This window comes from Tachyglossus aculeatus, chromosome 4 (assembly GCF_015852505.1).
Source record: "Tachyglossus aculeatus isolate mTacAcu1 chromosome 4, mTacAcu1.pri, whole genome shotgun sequence".
Classification (NCBI taxonomy): domain Eukaryota; kingdom Metazoa; phylum Chordata; class Mammalia; order Monotremata; family Tachyglossidae; genus Tachyglossus; species Tachyglossus aculeatus.
In genome coordinates, this window is record NC_052069.1 from 21,678,686 (window position 1) to 21,696,931 (window position 18,246).

At 45.5% G+C, this 18,246-nt stretch overlaps 1 protein-coding gene across 2 annotated transcripts in view; it reads left to right on the top strand.

Moving 5' to 3' along the window:
• LRRC7 (leucine rich repeat containing 7) overlaps positions 1 to 18,246 on the top strand; it is a 439,503-nt gene that overhangs the window by 268,661 nt on the left and 152,596 nt on the right. For both annotated transcript variants that reach the window (XM_038744743.1, XM_038744744.1), the window contains exons 8-9: positions 9,085 to 9,159; positions 10,864 to 11,008. In XM_038744743.1, coding sequence (XP_038600671.1) covers positions 9,085 to 9,159; positions 10,864 to 11,008 — 220 coding nt within the window. The remainder of the gene's footprint in view (positions 1 to 9,084; positions 9,160 to 10,863; positions 11,009 to 18,246) is intronic.

Here is an 18,246-nt window from a genome sequence, read left to right on the forward strand (position 1 = left end):
GGCTGTGTGTTAGTGGTACGAGAGTGGCAAAGGGAAAGGTGAGTGAGGGAGTTGAGCTGAGTAGAGAGGGTAGAGTTGAGAGCAGTAATCTGATCATCAAGATTGGGTAAAGAGGAAAGGGAGGCGAGGTGGGGTGTGAGGCACTTAGAAAGATGGATGGGGTCGAGAGAGCAGAGGTCTCTGTGAGGTAGTAATATAGATTTACATGGGAGAGGAGTGTGAGTGAAGAGTCAGGTGAGAAGGTTATGATCAGAGAGAGGGATTTCAGAGTTGGTGAGGGTGGAGATAGTGCAGCTGTAGGAGATGATGAGATCGAGGGTGTGACCAAGTTGGTGAGTGGGCAAGGTGGAGTGGAGCAAGAGGTTGACAGCATCAAGGAGAGATAGAAGGCAGGCGACAGAGGAGTCACCAGGGATATCCATGTGGATGTTGAAGTCTCCAAGTATCAGAGTGGGCATGGAAAAGGAGAGAAGGAAGGTGAGGAAGGGGTCAAAATCGTTAAAGAAGTTGGAGGTGGGGCCGGGGGGTGGTAGATGATGGCTACAAGAATCTGGAGGGGGTGGTAGAGCCGAATAATGTGGACTTCAAAGGAGGGAAGGAAAGGGAAGGGGGAGAAGGGATAGTGCGAAAGCAACATTGCGGGGCGAGAAGGAAACTGACACCTCCTCCTTTTCCGGTGAGTCTGGGGGATTGGGAGAAGAAGAGGCCTCCACTGGAGAGAGCAGCAGAAGAGACCGTGTTGTCCAGAGACAGCCATGTTTCAGTTAAGGCGAGGAGGAGTAGAGACCTGGAAAGGAGTAGGTCCAGGATGAAAGGGAGCTTACCTATAATGGAGCGGGGGTTCCAGAGGCCACACTTGGCAGCAGCTGTGGAGGGAGGGGAGGGAGAGGGAAGGGTGCAAGGGGAGGGGAGGGTGGGGAGTCAGAGGTCGTGGGTTCTAAACCCAGTTTTGCCACTTATGAGCTGTGTGACTTTGGGCAAGTCACTTCTCTGTGCCTCAGTTACCTCATCTGTAAAATGGGGATTAAGACTGAGCCCCATGTGGCGCAACCTGATTACCTTGTTTCTACCCTAGCTCTTAGAACAGTGCTTGGCACATAGTAAGTGCACAACAAATACCGTCACTATTATTCCTCCACCCTCTTTGCTTCTTTAGGTGTCAGTTTTTCAGCTTCATACAGCTGATGCTTGGCTGCAAATCAGCAGCAATGTTGTGATTTTTACTAGTATTATTAAGGCAGAGGGTTCAGATTTGTTCAGTAAAGCATGCCAACTGAGGTCGTGTGTGTGTGTGTGTGTGTGTGTTTGTGTGAGAGAGAGACGGACAGACAGACAGAGACGGAAAGTGTGGTTGGTCTGTGTGTTGTTTTCCAACCTCACTATCTGTGACCCCTTCATTCTTAAGGGTTCTGCCTCTACATTAACTCATCTACACAAAATAATTCAGTCCTCCAATATCTGTAGAGTAGTACTTTGACTGTATGACTTTGGGCAAGTCACTTAACTTCTCTGTGCCTTAGTTTCCTCATCTGGAAAATGGGGATTAAAACTGTGAGCCCCCCGTGGGACAACCTGATCACCCTGTAACCTTCCCATCACTTAGAACAGTGCTTTGCGCATAGTAAGCACTTAACAAACACCATCATCATCATCAGTTGTAGTAGTAGTAGTAGCCTTTAATGTACTCCTCCAGACTGATAGAGAATAAAAATATTTCAAATATAGCCTTTATTGGACAGCTAGGCTTTGGTTTAATTAATTCACATTAGGAGTTGACTGACGGTTTAAATTAAACCTAATGAAGCATTATCAGAGATCCATTCTGATTCAGAGAATACCTAAAAATTCATGAAGCGCCAGACCCCCACCCACCCAGAGTTTTAAAGCCTTTGAGCAGGTAGGGGAGGGGAAACCAGACCTTCCGTGACCTGGCACAGGCCCTCCCTGCCACTGAGCTAACGGAAACTCTCCCCCCACCCAGCTGAGGCAGACCTTTAGGATGCCCTCAACCCGGTGGGGTGGTGGAGAATCCCATTTTCCACTGCAACACAGAGAGCTTCCATCTTATCCACTGGGGATCTCTTCTCCCGCAGCATCTCTCGACTCCTGAGTTTGAACTTGTTTCCTTCATGCCCTGAATTTTGAAACCACTTCATTTGAACTGTCGGCATTTCTCTGGGTACCAGCCATTCTCCTGTTAGATAGGGTCCCTCTTAGACGAGAACCTGTGTCTCGGTTAACTTTCTTGTGATCTCCCCCACCCCTTCATATCCGACAAATCTTGTGATCTCCCCACTGTCAAAGTCTTATTCAAGGGTGCATCTCCTTCAAGAGGCCTTCCCCGACTAAGCCCTCATTTCCTCACCTTTCGCTCCTTTCTGTTTTGCTCTGGTAGTTGTGAATAAGCATCCCTTATTCACCCCACCTTCAGGCCCACAGCATTTATGAAGATATCCAGAAATTATTTATTTAAATTCATGTCTGTCTCCCCCTCTAGACTCTAAGGTTGTGTGCAGGGAATGGGTAGAAGGTCATGTGTTCTAATTCCAGCTCCCCACTTGTCTGCTGTGTGACCTTGGGCAAGTCGCTTCACTTCTCTGCGCCTCAGTTAACTCATCTGTAAAATGCGGATTTGAGACTGTGAGCCCCACATGATAAAGGGACTGTGTGCAATCTGATTTGCTTGTTTCCACCCCAGCATTTAGTACAGTGCCTGGGACATAGTAAGCACTTAGCAAATACCGCAATTATTATTGTTATTATTATTAATGCTTTAGAACATAATGGTTGGACACGGTCCCTGTCCTATATGAGGCTCAAATCTTAATCCCCATTTTAAAGGTGAGGTAACTGTTAATATGAATAAATAACTTAAAATTTATAGATATGTACAAGCACCCATTCCCCAGATTCCTGGCTCAGGAGTGGAGGAGTTGGCTGGTGGAGGAGTTGGGATTCCTAATCAGGCATCTTAGGTGAAAGACAAATAAGTGACTAGTGGCTGCTGGAAAATGTGCTTGCTGCAAGTTTGACTGTCAGCTCCTTGTAGGCAGGGCCTAGGTTTCCTGCATCTACTGTAGTTCATTCATTCATTCAATCGTATTTATTGAGCACTTACTGTGTGCAGAGCACTGTACTAAGCGCTTGGGAAGTACAAGTCAGCAACATATAGAGACGGTCCCTACCCAAAAACGGGCTCACAGTCTAGAAGGGGGAGACAGACAACAAAACATGTAGACAGGTGTCAAAACAGTCAGAATAAACAGAATTAGAGCTATATGCACATCATTAATAAAATAGAGTAGTAAATATGTACAAGTAAAATAAATAGAGTAATATATCTGTACAAATAGTTATAGTTATAGCAATAACACTAACAGTAAATGAAAGATAATCGTATCAGTCACACTCCCTGCCCCATATGGGGCTCACAGTCCAGCTGTCTCTCTTTATTGCTGGATTGTACTTTCCAAGTGCTTAGTACAGTGCTCTGCACATAGTAATCACTCAGTAAATACGATTAAATGAACAATCAATCAATTAGGAGAGTACAGTATAACAGAATTGGTAGATATAGTCCAGCCCTGGGTTTTTTCCACTAGACGCTACTGCTTCTCTATTGTACTCTTCTGTATTTAGATTGTAAACTCCGCGAGGGTAAGGATCTCTGTACTGATTTTATTGAACAGTACTCTCCTAAGCTCTTAGTAGAGTGCTCTGCACATAGTAAGCACTCAACAAATACCAATGATTGATTTATACTCTCCCAAGTTCTTATTACAGTGCTCAACACACAATAGATGCTCAATTAATAGTATTTATTGATTGATGGTTTATGGCACAATATATGCTCCCTGCCTCCCATCTGAGATGGTTTGAGGACAAAACTGTAAAAACTGGGAGCTCTTTGTAAAAGCTCAAGGTGGAATATACTGATTGTTAACTATTAAAGCATATCTCTCTGCATTTTTTTGTTGTTGCTGGTGTGGTGAAGGAAATGTAGATTTGTAATCCCAAGAAAACATAAACATTCTACAAAGATTTCTGTTGCCTGCTGCCTTGGAAACTGAGCCCAAGTTTTTAAAAAAGCATGCTAGAAAATGACTCAGACCTTCCGAAGATAATCTTTACATTGCTGAAAAAATTAGCCAAAGAAGTGAAACACAGTTTCAAGCCATGTAGAACAGAATAATCAGGCGAGAACAAGGAGGATTGTCATCAGGAAAAGCACAGTTTTATCCAGCCTAGTCTGCACATTGCAAAGAGATTCAGCCGTGTTCTGTGAAATTCATGAATAAATGATTTCCCAGAGGTATGAGATGAAAGGCTAGGAGTTATCCACACATCCTGTAGAATCGAAGGTCTAGAGAACCAGGAGACAACACTTCTTGAAACAGTCATATTCCTCTAAGGGAAAAAATTCCAAACACAATCAGGGTGTCCGTTCTCTGAAGGCTTCAGATGAAAATAATAATCAGGAGACATGCAACACTCTCAGGGTCTGAGCGATGCTTTCCTTAAAATACTAGGGGCCTCAAAAAGCACCCTACCATTTTTTTATGGGCAGTGTCTGAGTGACAGACAGTCAGAGCCCCCGCGGCCATCTCATCACCAGCCATGTGCCTTCTGAGCCAGGACCATTCTACTTGGGTGAATAGTTTAGGCTCCGATGTTAAAGACTTTTCTGTTCAATCAGTATTGAATTTTGGCATTGATGCATCTGGGGAAATGGGATGATGAGCTTCATTATCTGTCCCCGGAAGGTCTGTCCTTCCAAGCTGCTGTTTGGTTCAATAACCAGGGCAAACTGAGAGCCCTGCACAGATATCTATCTCACTGGAAGAATGATGAGCTGTTGCTGCATCACTGACATTCAAAGGATGGTCTGCTGGTGCTTGGGGGATCAGCGTGTGTGTGCATGGATGGGACACTCCTGTCACCACTCCTAGCATTTTCTTTTTCTTACATTTGCTGCCATTGTATTTATTGAGCACATGCTCTGTCCTGAACCCTGGGGTAGATAGATGATAATCAGAAATAGCGTAATCAAAAACAACATGACCTAGTGGAAAGAGCAGAGGACTGGAGAGTCAGGAGATCTAGGTTCTTGGCTCCACTCTGTTGCCTGCTGGCTCTGCCATCTTACTCTGGGCAACTCACCTAATTCCTCTAGGCCTTAGTTCTTCATATGTAAAATGGGGATTAAATACTTGTTCTCCCTCCCATTTTTATGCTGAGCCCCGTGTGAGATAGGGTCTGTGTCTCATCTGATTGTATTGTACCTACTCCATTACTCCTCACCATTGGGTTAAAGCTCTCTGTCCTCTCTCTTCTCTACTACAACCCAGCCCTCACACTTTATTCCTCCAATACCAACTTACTGTACCTCAGTCTTCTCTCTCTCACTCTTGATCCCTTGCTCACATCCTCCCTCCTGCCTGAAACTCCCTCCTGTTTCATATCTGACAGACCACCATTCCTCATCTTCAAAGCCCTCCTGAAAGCATGATTCCCCCAAGATGCCTTCCCTGACTAGCCTCTCATCTCCCCACCTTATTCTCCTTCCTGCATACTGTGTACTTTTAAAATTCATATGCCCTAGCACTCTGATACTCATCTCAGCTATATCCCCAGATCACATATGTACACATCATTGCGGTCTGTTACTTTCCCCATCTGTAATTTATTTTATTGTTCATTTCCCGCATTAGATTTTAAACACCTTGTGGACAGAGTTCATGTCTACTAACTGTATGGTATTCTCCCAAGTGCTTAATAATCAATCAATCATATTTATTGAACACTTAACATATAGGGAGCCCTGTACTAAGTGTTTGGAAGAGTACGCTCTTAAAAGAGTTAGTAGACATGTTCCCTTCCCACAAGGAGCTGAGTCTAAAGGACAGTCCTCTGTACACAGTAAGTGCTCAGTAAATACCACTGATAGATAGCAAGCAGCATGGCCTGGTGGATACAGCTCAGGCCTGGGAGCCAAAAGGTCATGGGTTCTAATCCTGACTCTCCCGCTTATCAGGTGTGTGACTTTGGGCAAATCACTTCACTTCTCCGTGCCTAAATTACTTTCTCTGTAAAATGGGGTTTGAGACTGTGAGCCACATGTGGGACAGGGACTGTTTCCAACCCAACTGGCTTGTATCCACCCCAGCGCTTAGCACAGTGCCTGGTGCATAGTAATTGCTTAACAAATATCACAATTATTATTAGTATTATTACCATTTGAGAAAAACTGTATTAATATTAGATCAGACACAGGTCCTGTTCCACACAGGGCACACAGTCTGAGAGGCAGGGAGAGTAGATATCATAGCCCTGTTTTTACAGATGATGAAACTGAGGCCCAAGGAAATTAAGTGACTTGCCAAATGTCACACAGCAGGCTAATGGTAGAACCAAGATTAGAATCTAGTTCTCCTGACTGCAAATCCCCTGCCCTTTCCCCTAGGCCAGGCTACCATGTGTCTTCCTTCTTGGAATACACACCCTGGAGTCTGCTGGCCCAGTTCAATTTAGAGTTGGCCTATTCCCACAAGCTCTGGTTTTAGAGTTGCTCTGAAAAGTAGCTGGAATTAGGGCTGGCAAGATCTTCCTCTTTCTTTCCCACCCCACCTCATGCGATCCTCAGAGATTTGGGCCCGGTCTATACCATCAGGCCATTCCACACCCTCCCAACTCCATCTCTCATGGATGTATCTGTTTGCTATTTTGCTATTTATTTATTGTGGCTCACATTTTTCTCTATTTTCTCATTCTTACTTATGGTGTATTTATCAGTTTATGCCTTTTGTCTCCCCCAGGAGATTATAAACTCCTAAAAGGCAGTAAGCGCTTACTATGTGCCAAGCACTGTACTAAGGGGTAGAGTAGATAAAAGATAGGTTGGACACATTCCACAACCCACATGGGGCTCTCAGAGTCTTAATCCCTATTTTATAGATGAGGTAACTGAGGCTTAGAGAAGTAAAGTGGCTTGCCCAAGGTTCACAGCAAACAAGTGGCAGAGCTGGGATTAGAACCCTGGTCCTTCTGACTCCCAAGTCCAAGTTCTATCCACTAGACAACACTGCACTGCTTCTCTGCACAATCGACCATCAAGCAGCCAACTTCATCAATATGGTGCCCCTTTCCATATAGGATTAGTGGATTTCTAATCTGGAGACAAAAGACAACTGATCTCCTCCCAAGCAACCTGTAAAGGGGAAATCAATCGATTAGAATGGTGCTTTCACCTTGCCTTCCCACCCACAGTGATTACACCATTTAATCCACAAGGTATTGGCCCTCCTTCCACCCACCCCCAACAAGTAGTGATAATACCCAACATACCCATGGGTCTGTGCTAGCCCATAATCTCCAAGAGTCATCAGTCTCAAATAGGCAATCAGTGGAGAACTCAAGTTATTGGTAACTAACCTTTGCTTCTCCAAACGGGAGTAAGGGAGAGGCTAGGTGAGCATTCTAGCAGATTCTGCAGCTGATCCTGGGAAAGGAAGTGGGATCCAGGCAATTAAAACCAGTGCTGCAGGATAGAAGTACCATAAACAGATCTCTCCTCTCGAGGTCCTATTCCAACACCAGTAGCCCCGGAACATAAATGGAATCTGCCTCAAAAATCTCCAGTGGCTACCAGTCAACCTATGCATCAGGCAAAAACTCCTCACTCTTGGCTTCAAGGCTGTCCATCACCTCACCCCCTCCTACCTCACCTCCCTTCTCTCCTTCTCCAGCCCAGCCCGCACCCTCCGCTCCTCTGCCCCTAATCTCCTCACCGTACCTCGCTCTCGACTGTCCCGCCATCGACCCCCGGCCCACGTCCTCCCCCTGGCCTGGAATGCCCTCCCTCTGCACATCCACCAAGCTAGCTCTCTTCCTCCCTTCAAAGCCCTACTGAGAGCTCACCTCCTCCAGGATGCCTTCCCAGACTAAGCCCCCTCCTTCCTCTCCCTCCCCATTCCCCCCAACCCTACCTCCTTCCCCTCCCCACAGCACCTGTACATTTGTATATATGTTTGTACATATTTGTTACTCTATTTTACTTGTACATATTCATTCTATTTATTTTATTTTGTTAATAGGTTTTGTTGTCTGTCTCCCCCTTCTAGACTGTGAGCCTGCTGTTGGGTAGGGACCATCTCTATGTGTTGCCAACTTGTACTTCTCAAGCGCTTAGTCCAGTGCTCTGCACACAGTAAGCACTCAATAAATACGATTGAATGAATGAATTGAGAGTATTTAGACAAGCGGTGTGGCCTATTGGGACACAGCATGGCCCTGGGAGTCAGATGGGATTAGAACCCAACTCTGCCACTGGTCTGCTTTATGACTTTGGACAAGTCACTTTACTTCTCTGTGCCTCAGTAACCTCATCTGTAAAATGGGTATTAAGACTGTGAGTCCCTTGTGGGACATCTACCCCAGAGCTTCGTATGGTGCTGGCCCATAGTCAGCACTTAACAAATACCATTAACCAAACAACATTGAGCACATTGTGGACAACACTGAACTAAGTGCTGGGGAGAGGACAACACAGTTTTAAACTATGATCCCTGCCCTCAAAGAATTTACAGTTATTTTAAGCTACTGTTATTATTTAGGGTCTTATTTGTTATTATTTGATTGTCCACCCCATCAGGCTGTAAGCTCCTCGTGAGCAGAAAATGTGTCTTGTGTTTCTGTATTTTGCTAAGTGCTTAGAACAGTGCGATGCACTCTGGAGACACTTAATAGATGCCACTGGTCACAGAAGAGCTTTGGAGGGTTCAGGAGTGACGTGATCTTAGTGGATGAACTTGAATAATTAGGTAATAGTGTTCTGACTGCCTGCAGGGGAGAAACTGATGACTTGGTGCTCAGCGCTTTGTGGGTACTTAATACACACTTATTGACAGAAGCTGTCAATCCAGATGTTGGAGAGACTAGGAAAGAATGAAGGATGAGATCCATCCCTCTCCCCTTCCCAAATATTTCACCCCAACCTTCCCCACCAAGACCTCGAGAGGTTTCCACTAATCTACTAGCTTCTCGTACAATGGGGCATTAATTAGCTTCTCTCTTTTCTTTCCCCAGCCCGAGGTTCTGGATCAAATACAAAACCTGAGGGAACTGTGGATGGATAACAATGCACTTCAAACACTACCTGGGGTATGCAAGTTTACATTTTGCGATGAAACCTAGGGCTGCATATTTGAGACTGTGGAACATTGACGTTCTTAGTTGATTATCGCTTGGTATCGACACACACAGTTCGGGCGGAGCTGGAAAATGAAACCGATGCCAATAAATTCATCAGCAATGGTATTCAAATGAGAAAAGTAATGGCCCCATTGAGTAGTGAGTGTTTGTCAAAAAGACATATGGATACAAGTGTGAGTAAGTATTCCACCCATATTATTTCAAGTGCTTAGTACAATGCCCTGTGCACAGTAAGCACTCCATTGATTGATAACTTTTCCTAGTGCTACCTCTGTAACCGGGGTGATTTGGTTCATGTTGCTGATGCTTACGAAAGCTGGAAAATAGGCTCTCATATTAAACAGAAGAGAAACAGACCCCATCTTTAACAAATGGGCCTTGAAGACGGAGACAGCTTCTGAGTTCCAGAGGCTGGTTTTATCCTGCCAGTTTGCTTTGTCTTGTTCCTTCTCAGAAGGGAAAAAAAAAAACAAAAAGCTTTCCAATCCTGGACCAACTCTCCTAAGGTGCCTGGCAGATTCTGGAGATTCAGGTGATGGGGGACCGCTCAAGGCAGTTAGCAGATGAGAACTGAGGCTACGGCCTGCTGGCCAGCAACCTAATTTCTCCTGAATTGCAGGTGTGACCATGAACTCAGATACAGAAATGTAGGAATGAATCAATAAATAGATCTGTTTCCTGCTCCCTCAAACACTTACTCAAACTAATAAGCAGATGTCTGTTCCGAACCACTTGGTGTTGTGGATAAGGGATGGACAGGCAAAAGATCATCATGTTGTAGTGGCCTTCATCCTCACGACACCCTGATCATCCTTGCTATAAGCAGGATAGTTTTGTGGCGGTTCAATCATATAAGTAGGGGCAAGGCCAGCATTCAGGTTCGTCTGGGCAGAACATTAATAAAGTTGAAACAGTTAACATTGTTGATGGTTTCATTGTTGACACAGTCTGGGAATGAAAAGGAAACACTATTCAAATAGGCCACAGCCTTAATCTCACATTTTACCTTTAAACATTATTTTGCCACCATTTCTTTGGTTGTGGCATCTTTTGATAGTTGATCTTTCTTTAAAGATTTTTTTCTCTTTCCCAAGAAAACCAAATCCAAATTTAGCTCTTCAGGCACAGTTCTGCTTATTTTAGCAGTCCAAAATGGGAAAATGGATTTCACACTGCTCTGAAAGTGGCCAGAGCGTGAACTTAAATTCATATTTATCCCAGCCAAATCCCCAAGTCATTCCCTGCAGACTCATGAGTCTGAATAATCCCACCTCTGATTTTTCTTTTCACCCTCTCCACCTTTCCCTAAAGGCTTTTCTATCCCCTTATTTTCTTCCCATGATTTGGAAACACCAGGCAAATAGGAAGTCTCTTCATGGGGTAGGAAGAGGTGGGAAGATGGGATGGGAGAAGAGGAGACCTTCCTTCCACCATCCTTCCACAGACCTCCCTTCTCTAGAACAATGGATTCTACAGAACCTTTCAGATCTACCCCATGGTTTAGTTACCAGTCTGTAGGTCCACTTCCAATATTGCAAGGGACGCCAGCGGCGAAATCACCACATGGAGCTTCAATCCTGCTGCATTTTTAAACCTGTTCAGTGCCTGCTGCCATTTCCTCAACTAATGTTGAGTTTATACAATGTCATTAAGTCTATAGGAAAGTTAAAGATGTTGGTGTACCTGGATATGTCCAAAAACAGGATCGAAACCATTGACATGGAGATCTCTGGATGTGAAGCGCTTGAAGACCTGCTATTGTCATCCAATATGCTGCAACAGCTGCCTGACTCCATAGGTGAGACACCATTTTCTCTCTCCTTTGGGTTGGTCTGTCTGGGGCTGAGGGAATGGAGTTATTGGACAAATTGATGTGGCATCATGTGGATTTTGGAAACCTGGATATCTTCTTAGAATCTTACTGACTTTAACAGGTAAATTTATCCTGAATTCAGTTCCTGAATGTGGAACTGGTTTTCTGGCCTCTTCTGGTTTGGCACAAGCTTCCCACGCTTAATGGAGGTGGAGGTCAGAGAGACTAACTGAACATGGCCTTAGTCCAGTTGGGTTCCTGCTCTCCCCTTTCCTAGAAAGTCTATATAAGAAGGGAGTGAGGCAGTCAGAAGGGGTGTCAAGAGACCCTAGAAGACTGGGAGGTGGGACTCGAGGTCCTTGGATGGTTGAGAGAGGGATGAAGAAGCAGCTTGGCCTAGTGGAAACAGCCAGGAGATCAGATGACCTGCGTACTAATCCCACCTCCACCACTTGCCTGCTTTGTCAACTTGGACAAGTCACTTAAGCTCCCTGTGCCTCGGTTTCCCCATCTCAAAAATAGGATTCAGTACCTTTTCTCCATCCTACTTAATTCAGCCTAATTCAACTGTATTAAGCTTGGGAGAGTACAGTAAAGCAATAAAGAGTGACAGTCCCTGCCCACAACAAGCTCACAGTCTTGAGGGGGAGAGACAGACATCAGTACAAATAGACAGACATCAATATAAATAAATAAAATTACAGATATATACATAAGTGCTGTGGGACAGGGGTGGGGGAAGAGCAAAGGGAGCAAGTTGGGGTGACACAGAAGGGAGCGGGAGATGAGGAAAAGTGGGGCTTAGTCTGGGAAGGCCTCTTGGAGGAGATGTGCCTTCAGTAAGACTTTGATGGGGGTGGGGGGAGAGTAATTGTCTGGCGGATTTGAGGAGGGAGGGCATTCCACACCAGAAGTAGGACATGGGACAGGGATCGGCAGCAAGACAGGTGCGATCGAGGCTCAGTGAGAAGGTTAGCACCAGAGGAGTGAAGTTTGTGGGCTGGATTGTAGAAGGAGAGACGTGAAATGAGGTAGGAGGGCCTGTATCCGGCCTGATTACTTTGTATCTGCCCCAGTGTTTAGAAGAGTACCTGGTAGATAATAAGGGCATAAACACCATAATAATTATTTCCATCATTATGGTTGCTGCAATAGCAATAATGATACTAATATTATTAATAATAATAATTGTGGCATTTGTTAAGCACTTACTATGTGCCAGAGACTCTGTACTAAACACTGAGGTAGATGCAAGATAATCGAATTAGACAAAGTCCTTCTCCCACATAGGGCTCACAGTCTTAATCCCCATTTTGCAGGCAAGGTAACTGAGGCCAAGAGAAGCTAAGTGACTTGTCCAGCATCACAAAGCAGACAGATGTTATTGTTGTTATTGTGTTATTACCAGGGAAAAAGCCAGTGGTCATTATGAAATAGAGCCCCAGTGAGCCATGGGGGGTCAAATAAAGGAGCTGTGGCAGGAATGGGGACCATTTGACAGGTGGAATGATCAAGCCCGACCTGAGGCGTTGGGGTCACCAGACTTGTGAAGCAGCATGGCATAGTGGATAAAGCATGGATCTAGAAGTCAGACGGTCATGAGTTCTAATCTTGGCCCTACCACTTGTCTGCTGTGTGACCTTGGGCAAGTTACTTCACTTCTCTGGGCCTCAGTTACCTCATCTGTAAAGTGGGGATTGAGATTGGGACTGTGTCCCACATGATTGGCTTGTATCCACCCCAGCGTTTAGTAGAGTGCCTGGCACATAGTAAACACTTTACAAATACCATAATGATTACCAATAATATTATGTTTTTCAAGGACAGAGGGAAGTGGGACAGAGGGGAGGACAGGAAGAAAGGGGACAGAACAGCAAAACACAGGAAGAGAAAGAGAGAGTGGAGTTGGGGCGGGCAGGGGAGCAGGCCAGGGTGAATGGAAAAGAAAGGGAAAGTGGGGAGGGTAGAAGGGGAGCTATGTGTGGATTGGGAAGAGGTGTTGAGCAGGAGACTCAAGCCAGTCACTGTGACCAGCTCTCACCATAGCAGGGGTCACTGCCATCGTGGCTGGAAGTTCTAGGGGAGGCAACCACCAGCCCACCTTACTAGCTCTTCTGGACCTATTTCAAGAATTCCCAGCCCGGAGAGAAAGTTCCACTCTAAGTATGCTGGAAACTCCCAGGAGCAGCCATGGGAACAATCTGCTGAGTCTGAGTGGTGGCAGCAGCCTCTCTGCCCGCTTCTCCTGCCTGACCTTTCCGTCCCCCGTCGCAGCTGGGTAATAATAATGATGGCATTTGTGAAGCGCTTACTATGTGCAAAGCACTGTTGTAAGCGCTGGGGGATACACATTGATCAGGTGGTCCCACTTTGGGTCCACAGTCTTAATCCCCATTTTACAGATGAGGGAACTGAGGCACTCCGCCACCTGTCTGCTGTGTGACTTTGGGCATGTCACTTAACTTCTCTGGGACTCAGGTCCCTTAGGTGTAAAATGGGGATGAAGACTATGAGTCCCACGTGGAACAACCTGATTACCTTGTACCTCCCCCAGTATTTAGAACAGTGCTCGGCACATAGTAAGCACCTTCTAGACTGTGAGCCCATCTTCTAGACTGTGAGCCCGTTGTTGGGTAGGGACCGTCTCTATATTTTGCTGACTTGTACTTCCCAAGTGCTTAGTACAGTGCTCTGCACACAGTAAGCGCTCAATAAATACAACTGAATGAATGAATGAATGAAGTGACTTGCCCAAAGTCACGCAGCTGACAAGTGGCAGAGCCGGAATTAGAACCCACAACCTCTGACTCCCAAGCCCTGGCTTTTTCCACTGAGCCACGCTGATTCTCGTACTTATTAAGCACTTTCTATGTGCTAAGCACTGTTCTAATCGCTGGGGAAGATACAAATTAAGCAGGTTGGACACAGTCCCTGTCCCTCATGGGACTCGCACTCTTAATCCCCATTTTCAGATGAGATAACTGAGGCCCAGAGAAGGCCACAGCAGACATGTGGCAAAGCTGGGATTAGAACCCAGTTCCTTCTGACTCCCAAGCCTGTGCTCTATCCACTAAGCCACTTTGTAGTTTTCGCTTTTCAGAAGCCACTGAGGTGGTGGGTTGGAACCCCCAGATGTGTAAGTGATCCTCCTGATATGATCATCATCAGTGGTATTTACTAAGATAAGCTTAGAGAGTGCAGAGCACTGCACTAAGCGCTTGGGAGACTACAGTACAAATGAGTTGGTGGACAAGTTCCCTTTCCACAGTGAGTCACCACAGATTGTGGGCCAGAGGGGCTCCAGGGAGGCAGATATTGGGGGCGGTGGGGTAGCAGGCTAGGAAAAGCCCAAACTAGCAGGACAAGCAGCCAAACAAAAATAGAAAAGAATGCAAAAAGATAGGATTCAACTACCTAGGATAATCTCACTTTGCAGGCTTGTTTTTAACGGTATTTGTTAAGTGCCTACTATGTGCCAGGCACTGCGCTAAGCACCGGAGTGATACAGTCAGGTTGGACACAGTCCATGTCCCACATGGGGCTCACAATCTTAATCCCCATTTTACAGGTGAGGGAACTGAGGCACTGAGTAGTAAAGTGATTTGCCCAGGGTCACACAGAAGACAAGTGGTGGAGGCAGGATTAGAACCCAGGTCCTTCTGACTCGTAGGCCCATGCTGTATCCACTAAGGGTTCATTATCGGCTATCTGTAGATTCTGTGAATTCCTCAGGTTGTGTGTCTAGTGAATGTTCAATGGTATTTATTGAGCACTTGCTGCATAAAGAGCACTGTACTAAGTGCTTGGGAAAGTACAATATATTCACCTGCGGAATTCATTCATTCAGTCATATTTATTGAGCGCTTACTGTGTGCAGAGCACTGTACTAAGCACTTGGAAAGTATAATTCAGCAACAGATAGAGACAATCCCTACCCAACAATGGGCTCACAGTCTAGTAGCGGGAGACAGACAGCAAAACAAGTAGACAGGCATCAGTAGCATCAAATCCATTTCTTCAGTTCAGAACTTGTCTGCAATCTTCCTACTTGTCTGCCATCAGGATCTGAGGAAACCATGCTCTCAGCCAGGAGAATCAGGAATACAGGAGCTCATTTTGGCCACTGCAACTTTGAGGTGTCGATCCGTACAAACCACTGTCCGGCTTAAATTAAGCGATTAGCCTTAGAGCGGATCTTTTTTTCCATCCAAGAATGATGATGTAGTTTTTGCCTGTGACCAATGATCACCACAAGCCAACTGTTTCCTGTTCTTGCTTCATAGAGAAGGCTCCCTACACTCACCTCTTTCCATTTCAGAGGCAGCCTGCTTTAAACAATTATGCCACACCTATGGAAGGCGATGCAATGCCCCCTGAATCAGTCTATCAGTGAAGTAGCACTTATTGAGCATTCACTGCTTGCAGAGTCCTATACATAACTGCTTGGGAGAACATGGCAGAATTAGTTGACATGATCCCTCTCTTCAAGGAGTTAGCAATCTGTTGGAAGGAAACAAACACTACAATAAATTACAGAGAGGAGGAAGTAATAGAGTATATAACATTTGTAACTAAGGGGGATTTTACATGTTTATTAAATGCTTAGGCAGGAAGGAAGGACTCAAGTAGTAGTCGGGGGCTGGTTATAAAGTGGGGAGGTTAGAGATTAATTGGACGGAGGAAATGCGAGATTGCAAAGAAGGGGAGAGGCCAGGACTAGGGAGCACTGTTGATAAACAGTGAGGTATTTACTGTGCTAAGCTGACTCTGTGCAGAGCACTGTATTAAGCACTTGGGAGAACACAGTAGAGTTGGAAGAAAGGATTCTTGCACTGGAGAAGCATGTACTCTAATGGGTGAGATGGGCATTAAAATAAATTACCAATAGATAGATATAAGTGTTGTGTGGATGCTGGGGGCGGATATCAAAATGCTTAGGGTCAGGGTTAGGGGATGCTTAGGGGATTTGGAATCAAATGGAAAAGTGACACAGGAGGGAGACTACATGGCGAAATGAGAGGTGATCAGGGAAGTCTTCCTGGAGGAGAAGATAGGATTTCAGTAGGGCTTGGAAGACAAGGAGAGTTGTGGTCTGTAGGATGTGAGGTAGGAGGCATTTCCAGGGAGGTGGGAGAGCATGGGCAGTGCTCAATGGTGACAGAGAAGAGGTAAAGGTAGAGTAAGTAAGTTGGTGTTAGAGGAGCAAAGTGTGCGGGCTGGGCTGCAGTGGGAGAGAAGTGAGGCTAGGCAGGAGGGAGACAGTTGACTGAGTGCCTTCAGAGACAAATCAACACAGTGGACATTTCCTCCTTCTCAAATGTTCTTTTTTTCACTTCATAGGGGTCTGGGGTTATTTTTCCCCAGTAGCCTAGGTACTTGCCCACGATCATAAGGAGAAGCAGCGTGGCCTGTGGCTAGAGCACAGGCCTAGCAGTCAGAAGGACAACTAGAGTTCTACTTCCAGCTCCACCTCTTGTCTGCTGCGTGACTTTGGGCAAGACGCTTAACTTCTCTGTTCCTCCGTTTCCTCATCTGTGAAATGGAGATTGTCCTACTCCTTCCAAGTCAGACTGTGAGCCCCAGATGGGCAGTGACGTAAAACTTGATTGTTTTACATCTACCTAAGTGCTTAGTGCCCCTCTCAAGGTCGCCCCTGCAGAGTTTCCAGTACTCTACCAATCTCGACTACAGGAGGGAGAGTCAAGCAGAGGCCTACCCATTCCATTCCTAGCTTGGGCAGTGGCTGACAAGTAGAAGGCAATCTGCTACAAGTCAAAACTCCTCTGTGCCAGGCAGCAGCAGCATGGGAGAGAGTCGAGGTTAGAGACTCGGTTTTACTGCACGGAAGGAGGCAGTGGTAAACCACTTTCGTAGTTTGACCAAGAAAACTCCGTGGAAACACTACCGAAACAATTGCAGATGGACGGTGGCTTCTACGGATCGACACTTCAAAGTTGCAGTGGCCAAAATGAGCTCCTGTATTCCTGATTCTCCTGGCTGAGGGCATGACTTCCTCAGATCCTGATTGCAGACAAGTAGGAAGATTGCAGACAAGTTCTGACCCGAAGAAGTGGATTTGATGCTACCTATGCCTGTCTACTTGTTTTGTTGCCTGTCTCCCACTACTAGACTGTGAGCTCGTCGTTGGGTAGGGATTGTCTCTATCTGTTGCCGAACTGTACTTTCCAAGCGCTTAGTACAATACTCTGCACACAGTAAGCACTCAGTAAATGCAACTGAATGAATGAATTCTGCAGGTGAATATATAGTACTCTCCCAAGCACTTAGTATAGTGCTCTTCATGCAGTAAGTGCTCAGTAAATCATCAATCGTATTTATACGATGGCAGTAAATGCCATTGAACATTTACTAGACATGGGAGAGATGTGTCCATGGTGTCGCTACAGGTCGGAGACGGCGCGACGGCATAAGACAAAACAAGACAAGTACTTAATACAGTGCACGGCGCGTAGTTAGTGTCTAACAAGTGCCATTATCATTGTTAAGATGATTATCAGATAAGGGTGATGGACCTATAATGATAATTCTCAGATGATGACGATGGACTGATGGTGGAGCCATGTTTCTGAGACTTCAGGACTGAATACCTGTGGGAGAGAATTGATTAGTGGACTCGTGATTTGCTGGGCACCACCTAAGCCCTCTCTTCCCTGCTGGTCATGTTCCCCCCAGAGTATCCATTTTCAGCAGATTTGGCCGCAGCATAGTGTCAGTGCTGTGCTGCCTTGGCAACTCCAGCAACTCCTGCAGTTTCACCGTCCTCATAGGCCTATGTTCCAGGATTCCTGCTGGGCCTGAGGGGATACCATTCCTTTTTGAGGTCTCTCAGCTGGGATTTGGGTCCCTAAGTTAAGATTTGGTTTCAATTTCAGTCCCAATAGAGTGGTAGGTGAAGAAGTTTCTCTTTTTAAAAAACATGCAGCCACTTTCTTTGCTCAGCAACATATTAGTAATAAGTGACTAATTTGGGGTTTGGGAAGGGGGAAGAGCTAAGGGAGCAATTCAGGGTGACTCAAAAGGGTGTGGGAGATGAGAAAAGTGGGGCTTATTTCAATTTCATTAAAATATGGATATGTACATACGTTCTTTGGGGCTGATGGTGATTTACTACTCTATTTTACTTGTACATATGTACTATTCTATTTATTTTGTTAATGATGTGCATCTAGCTTTACTTCTATTTATTCTGATGACTAGACACC